Genomic DNA, 8,038 nt, shown 5'->3' with positions numbered 1-8,038 from the left:
CCATCTTGGTTGGCAGTTAATTTGCATATCACCCTGATTAGCCAATGGGAAGCATGTCGGAGGTATGGTTAATTACCATGTTAGTCTATTATTAGATAGGAAGATTTGACAGTTCCATGTTTAACAGGTAGAAAGGAATAAAAAGAAATCAGTTATAAGTTAAGAGGAAGAATTAAATAAACTTTTAATTTAATTTAAAAGTTACTAAGATATTCAACTGAGAAAATACTATAGAGATGATTTACATATATATGTATGTGTATATATACATATGTATATATGTGTTTGTGTGTGTGTGTGTGTGACCCTGTGCACGGATCCATGTACATTGACAGGAAATTCATTAGAAGGTGGCTGGTGGAGCAGGACTAGGCTAGATGGGCTAGATACGCCCTGGGGCCAACCTCCAGCTGTCCCTCCCTGGCCGGCCCACGCCCGGGAGCCAACCTCCCCGGATGCCTCTCTGGGAGGCCACACCCGGGGCAGTGCTGCGGCTCAAAAGGGTATCTGTGGAATGAGTGGGGTCCCTCCAGCAGGTGGGGTCCCTCAGTCTGGCCTGTGGGGATCAGGCCGAAACTGGCTCTCCAATATCCCCAGAGGGGTCCCTAAGTGCAAGAGGGCACTCTGCAAAGTTGCTGTAGTATAGGGTGTGGAACGCAAACGCAAGGGTGCAGTAAACCAGATTCGGGGCCAATAGTGGCCCAGCAACAACATAACCCACAGCTCAAGGTGGAATCCACAGCCCCATGAGGAATCGGGCTCCCTGCTCTCTGGTTCCAAGGTGTGTCACCTGAGAACCGCCACTGCCAAACTGCAGTTCAGCAGCTCCTGCGTTGAGGATCTGCCCCCTGGTGGTGTGCATCATAGCGATCGGCAGCAGCTCCTGAGTTGAGGATCTGCCCCCTGGTGGTCCTTTTATATAGATAGATAGATAGATAGATAGATAGATAGATAGATATATGCATCTGTCCTAATATGTTCATGTGAATTAAACAAAAACAAATGATATGATCTTGAGCTATAATTTAAAACATTCAAATATAGGGACAAATAAAACATTAATATTAAGTATATTTTAAAAGTCCACCTTGTCCTCTTTTCACTGAGAATCATTAGAGCCCAGTTATTCTGCCCCACTGACTGGTCTGAGATGAGAGATTAAATATGCTTCTCCCCATCTCTACCATGCACTAGCCACCTCTCCTGTGCCCTCAACCATCTCAAAGAGGCCCTTACCATCTATTGTCAGGTTCATGCCACCAAACACTAGAGGTCCAATAAACTGAGCCTTGATATCACCTTCAAGGTAAACAAATATTGTGGGCAGATTCCTGTCAGGATAATTGGGTATGCAGGTTGTTGAAATGGCTTTGATAAATTTGACGTCAGGAAATTTCCTGGCAAGTCTACTGAAGTGCTGGTTTATCAGGGAACAGAGGGGAATCCTGTAAGACAGAAATAGGAAACAATAGTGAGAGAAAAATCCTACAAAGTAAAAATAGAAGCAGTTATGATTCTGCATTTATACAGAACAAAGCTCAACTAGCCTTCTGCCCTAAGTGAAAACTCACAAGAGGATCTGCTACTCCAGTCAAGATGAATTAACATTTTAAAAAAAACTTTCTGTGGCTTAGTGGTTGAGTGTCAAACTATGAACCAGGAGGTCACGTTCAATTCCCAGTTAGGGCACATGCCCAGTTGTGGGTTCAAACCCCAGTGGGAGGTGTGCAGGAGGCAGCCAATCAATGATTCTCTCTCATCACTGATGTTTCTATCTCTCTCTCCCTCTCCCTTCCTCCCTGAAATCAATTAAAAAATATATATTTAAAAGAGCCACAAACCTTCTAATATGTTAAGGAAAAGTGAAGAACTCAAAATCCAAAATCCAAATTAATATTCTGAAATGTAAGTCGGAAAAACAGCATCAACGTAAAAGATAATTGTTATGCCCTTCTGCATTACAGAATATTCAAGATTCAGAATGTGTAAAACAGGTCAGAAAGCATTTCCTGCTCTAAAGAAACCCTACACAAGCTCGACTCTGAGGATAGGCCTGGAGGTGAGAAACATGGAGGACCACTACACCACTCAGTGTGGACAATCATTACAAAGGCCACCCTCGCCACCTACGAGAGTGACTCACGTGTGGGATTATGAAAAGCCAGAGTTTCTCTAGAGGAATAAATACCTTAGGAATTTCTTTTCTTTTCTTCTTTTTTTTGGGATTTATTTTCAATAAAAGTAAAGTCTCTATTATTACACCGTAACAAACGCATTTGTGTTAGTCACAAACATTAATTTGAAAGGCCTAAGGAAAAAATTAGGCATTAAGGTTTGGGCAAATCAGCCACAAAAACACATAAGATAAAATAATCTCCAATGTGGAATAAACCCAAGATGCTCAAGATATAAACTCAAATGAGCACTGAGAGACAAAGCATAAGATCACTCACCCTTGTTTGTAAAGGTGCAGGATCACCCACAAGCCCTCTCCGGCTTTGGTAACTTCCTGAACATAATCCTTTCCTGAGATCTCCAAAACTTCTCCAAATTTATTCCTCAGTTGAGCTGCTTTCAATTCAGCCAGTCTCTGCTGCCTGCACAACAGGAGGAGTGAGTTATCTCATGCACACACATGCATGTGCACACACACACATACACGCATGTGCACACACGTATATCTTTCAGGCAGCAACCTTCATAAAGGTCCAGGTTTATTTATTTGCCACGTGGCAAAAGTCTAAGACCTGTTTGCCGAAATCTGAAATATTATTATTTAATTATGGCCATTTCCAAACGTGATCTCAGTCAAAAAATTCATTTTCCAAATGACACACATTGTAGTGCCACACAATAAAACAGTCCCTCTGAGTGGCACTAACCTGTACATTTCAATAGCTCGTTCATCTTCCTCATTAAATTCATCTTCATTATCCTCCAATTCTTCCAGAGTCATATCTTCGTATGTTTTCACTGAATGTAATTAAGTTAGCAAAACCAAAAAATTTAAAGGAAGAACAAACATGCATTTTGGGGTTTTTTCCTTCACTTTTCTCCTAAAGATGTGCATGCAACACCTCCGACTCTCAGCCCACCAAAACCAGGATGCAAAGTACTTCAGGCACTACACTAGTAAAATAAGTTGGGGTGTTTTAAAAAGACAGAACTAGTGTGTTGGTATCTAGAGGCTTGACTCTCCTACACGCCATAGTAAGGACATGAATGAGAAGTTTCCCAAGTGTGTAACTCACCTGGCAGAGCAAGCCCATACACTCGTGGGTGATGTATCACAGTTCTCCTGTCTCCCAGGAGATGGAAGACCAGCGGTGTCCTCCACTGTGAGCACACCCTTCCTAGAGCTACAGGGATTATCACAGGCTCTTGGTATTTCCAGGCCGCTCTATCTTTCCTTTTAGGAAAATGCTATAACATTTGTATTTTGTTTTTGTTGCCATAAACGCTCTTGCTTTTGGCCATCAAAGCAGGCTTTTGTCCCTGACACCCACCCCATCCCAACAAAGAACTGCTTTTATCAAGGTCAACAATGATCATTTCTTGACTGAGCAGCATGTGATCCCACCCACTGCCTCCTCTGTGAAAGACTGCCCTCCGATGGCTTCAGGACCCCTACGCTCTCCCCTCCTCCCACCCCTAAGACTGCCCTCCTTTGGACCCTTTGTTGGTTTGATCCCTTTTCTTCTTTATCTACAGCCACTCCCTTGTTGATGGTATCTCATGGCTTGTAGTATGCTGACAACTCCCAAATATATGTCTCCAGCCCGTATTTTCTGATTTGGAGTAAAACATACCCAACAGCCCACTTACCATCTCTAATTTGTCTAATAAAAATCTCAAAGTTACTATGTCCCAAACAGACTTCCTGATCTCACCTCCAAACCTGCTCTCTCCAAGCTTTCCTCATCTCAGTCGGGGTCCCTCCATCCTTCTGGTGGCTCAAGCCTAAAGCCTTGTAGACATCCTAGACGTATTTCTCTCAAACCCCTCAGAGGATCAACCCATCAGCAAATCCTGTTGGCCCAACCTTCAAGATATATTCAGACCTGACCACTTCTCACCATTTCCACCACCACCACCATGCTGGTCCAAGCCAACGGTACCTCTTGCCTGAATTACTGCAGTAGTTTACAGACTAGTCTCATACTTCCTGCCTTGCCCCCCACTGTCCATGCTCAGGAAGGCGGCCACAGGATGGTGCTGCCAACATGGAGGACACATGTCACTCCTTTGCTGAAACATGAAACTCCAATGACTTCCAACTCACTACATAAAATCAAGATCCTCACTAGAAGCTACAAGGTTCCAAGTGGTCTGACCCCTAGTTACCTCTCTGAACTTACTACTCCTCTCTCCAAATCATACTGGCTTCCTTGCAGATTCTCCAACATACTTTTCACTAAACTAGCTCAGTTTACCTCCCTCAGGTCTACCCAAATGTCATTCCTAGTGAGGTCCTCTCTGACCCTATCTAGAATTATACTCAACTCTCCTCCAACCCTTTCAAGGCCCTTTCACTGCCTTATTTTCCTGTATTTCATTATGTATTGTTTATTGTCTGACTCTCACTGCAGTGTAAGTCCCACAAGGACAGGGGTTTTTGTCTGGCCTGTGCACGGTTAAAGCCTCCCGTCCAGAAAAACACACGGCACACAGTAACCGTTCAATAACCACTCGCTGGATACATGCTTTGTAGTAAGACCTTCTCTAAATTAACTCTAATATGTAAATGAGATTCTGTGTCAGTAGTTCTCAGACTCTAGTGGGAGTCAGAAATCCTTTGAGGCACTTGCTTAAAATGCAGATTCTTGGGCCTCGCCTCCCCCCTCCCAAGACTCTGATTCAGTAGGAACTGAGTTTTTACAAGCACCCCAAAGATTCCAGTTCAAGTAGTACCGCTACCTTTGAGAAAACCCCTCTCTCAGATCCCATACATTGTAAGCATCTTATGCTTCCCCAAATTAAGGTATTTAAATATTTTCTTTTTTTTTTAAAATATATTTTATTGAGTTTTTACAGAGAGGAAGGGAGAGAGAGAGAGAGAGAGAGTCAGAAACATCGATGAGAGAGAGACATCGATTAGCTGCCTCCTGCACATCCCCTACTGGGGATGTGCCCGCAACCCAGGTACATGCCCTTGACCGGAATCGAACCTGGGACCTTTCAGTCCGCAGGCCGACGCTCTATCCACTGAGCCAAACCGGTTTCGGCGTATTTAAATATTTTCAACCAAGGCAAAAGAGACTAAAGTATAAGCTCAGAATTATACAAACACTATAAACTTTGAGCAGATTTCCATGACATTATCCCAAGTGAATCACAAACTAGAAAGTCAAATTCAAGACTGTCATGTGCTCATCTGACACATACAAGGAACTGTGGAAAGGAAGGGGTCCTTGAAGTCCCCTACTGCTACGGCCCAGGAAGACAAAGGTAGAGACATGCTATGACTCGCTTGCGGCCCCACAGCATTAATCCTGGCACCTCAATCCCTGGCTCCCAACTCTTGCTCAGAGGATCCTTCCACCAAAGCAGTTAGAGGCTCAGAAAGTTGTTCCCTACCCAGACAGACACAGAACAGAGAGTAATAAAAGCAAGCTCACCAACTGACTGCTGAAGGACTCGCTGCTCTTCCTCTTCTGCCTCCCTTTCCAGTTCCTTCAAACTTTCCTTCGCGGGCAAGATGCCCTTTTTGCGTAAGATGTCATTCCACTCAGTGTCTGCATTGGGGTCCTAGAGCAGGGGGACCAAGGATACATGCCATGAGTGCAAAGCCCACTAAGGAGGGTGCCATATTGGGCAAGGGGTCAAATGGGAAAGGTGGTGGGAAGAAAAATTCAAATTATGTTTCTGAGAAAGCGTCAAAAGACTCAGAGGCCCCGTTCCACTCTTCCTGTCCTCCACTCCACCCCCATCCCCATCACAGAGGGGTATAAAACAGGATAGGATGTGCAGATCAACATCAAAGCTGAAACCAAGGCTCTGACCTGACTTTTATCCAATATTCTTGTTAATCACTTAGAGTGATTCATTCAACAGATATTTACTGAGCATGTACTATATGTAAATTATTTCAACAGTAGGGAAGAGTGGTGAATACCAGAGCCACCGATTTTACAGTCGAGAGGAAGAGACAGGCATCAAACAATTAAATACACAATCACAGACTTATTACAAACTATAGCAAGTGCAATGGACAACAGGCTGCTGACCTAGAATTACGAGGGCCTGCATTCCTCAGGATGGGGAAAGACGGTCCCTCAGAACAGGTGACATTTAACCATCTCTGGAAGGTGAGAAGGAATCAGACATGAGTGAGAACTTAGGAAATTACTTTCCGGCGGAGGGACCAGCATGATCAAAGGGCCCAGGTGAAGCATCCATCTTATATAAAAACTGCTGTTTGAAATTTTAACCCTGCTATTTCTGGCTTCTGTAAATGCTTGCTGGCTTAAATATATAAGGAAAATAAGGCTACTCCCATTTCAGAGAAGCCATTAAACCTTCCCCAGACGAAGTTATCAGTGCTGGCGTCAGGCCAAGCTTTTGGTAGAGGTCTCAAAGCGCCAGCACATAGGGCCCTTTAAGAACTTGCAAAGGGAACCGGAAAAACCCCATATTGGGGAGACAAAGAGGGTAAGATAGTATAAATACAGGAAACTTCCTGTGTGATTGCACCCAGAATTTGAGACATTTTCCTCTGGGCCCGCGCATAATAATAAATGTATCTCCATCTCTCTAAACGTTGCTTGGTTCTTCTCCGGTTTTTCTGTAACACAAGAGCAGCGATATTGAACATCTCAAAGTCCTGTGGCTGCAGGAGAAGCACGAGGAGAGCCTGATGCTAGGCTGACAAACTCTCTGACAGCCAAACCTGAGAGGAAGAGCTGGACCCACAGAATAGCTTAGGATGGCTAACACCTGAGTGTTAGGTGCTGGATACTTTACTAAGCCCTTTAGTTGTATCGACCCAGGAGACACTGCATTTAGGAAGCCATTGCCATGCTGGGACAAGTCAAAGTTACCCAGCAAATGTCAGAAGGACAAACGTCAAAGTGGACTCTTAGCTCCAGAAGCCCACTGTTCTAACGCTGGCCTTGCACAGCTCGGCAGGAACACTGCTAACGGATCCGGGTTGAAATGTGTAATCAAGGAGCCCTGTGGAAAGGGCGCTGGATAACCGGGCTCCAGCCCACTCCACGTCGAGGTTTAGCTGAGATAGAGCAAAAGAAAGATGAACAGAATCCTTTCAACTGGGTGGTCAGGGAAGGCCTCGGAAGAGGTGACATTTTTGAGGGGCCTGAAGGATAAAGAATGCAAAGGAGCCCTAACCGGTTTGGCTCAGTGGATAGAGCGTCGGCCTGCGGACTGAAAGGTCCCAGGTTCGATTCCGGTCAAGGGCATGTACCTTGGTTGCAGGCACATCCCCAGTGGGAGATGTGCAGGAGGCAGCTGATCGATGTTTCTCTCTTATCCATGTTTCTAACTCTCTATCCCTCTCACTTCCTCTCTGTAAAAAATCAATAAAATATATTTTTAAAAAAAAAGAATGCAAAGGAGCCATGGTAGCCCCGGAGCTTCCTCACCAACATTTGAGAGTGTCTGGTTTGTGGCAGACACGCTGTATTTTCAGGGGATCATCCTCTCCAGCCTCACAATGCCTCCGGCCCCAACCAAACCCACACGAACTTCATTCCCATTTCCCCCTGAGCCAGAAACCGTTCAATCAGAATTCCCGCCCACAGCGAGGTCTGGAGGGCCGCAGGATGACCTGTGGGGCAGCGTCCTTGACGACTTAGTTATCACAGGCTTTTGCTCATAAAAACATCCATTCTCATTGTGTTTTCATTCATTTTCTTTCACTTTCCTTTGGGTTTTAGTCAAGTTCCAGAGACAATAAAAGGGCAATACAAGAGGATCTTGTTTTAAGACGGAAAATAACTGAGCATCGGGGCTCTTCGGGCTGAGTTCTGAAAGCCAGGAGAGCCCCCTCAACCTGAACTCCAACGTTAGAGGAAAGAGT

At 44.7% G+C, this 8,038-nt stretch overlaps 1 protein-coding gene across 1 annotated transcript in view; it reads right to left on the bottom strand.

Moving 5' to 3' along the window:
* PDCL3 (phosducin like 3) overlaps window positions 1-8,038 on the bottom strand; it is an 11,086-nt gene that overhangs the window by 2,518 nt on the left and 530 nt on the right. The window contains exons 2-5 of the mRNA XM_006761141.2: window positions 5,619-5,748; window positions 2,883-2,973; window positions 2,454-2,597; window positions 1,237-1,445 (exon numbers count right to left, since the gene is read on the bottom strand). Coding sequence (XP_006761204.1) covers window positions 1,237-1,445; window positions 2,454-2,597; window positions 2,883-2,973; window positions 5,619-5,748 — 574 coding nt within the window. The remainder of the gene's footprint in view (window positions 1-1,236; window positions 1,446-2,453; window positions 2,598-2,882; window positions 2,974-5,618; window positions 5,749-8,038) is intronic.

The sequence above is a fragment of the Myotis davidii genome, unplaced genomic scaffold (genome assembly GCF_000327345.1).
Source record: "Myotis davidii unplaced genomic scaffold, ASM32734v1 scaffold758, whole genome shotgun sequence".
NCBI classification, from domain to species: Eukaryota; Metazoa; Chordata; class Mammalia; order Chiroptera; family Vespertilionidae; genus Myotis; species Myotis davidii.
Note: the sequence above shows the minus strand (reverse complement) of the source record. Positions and strands in the feature narration are given on the sequence as shown.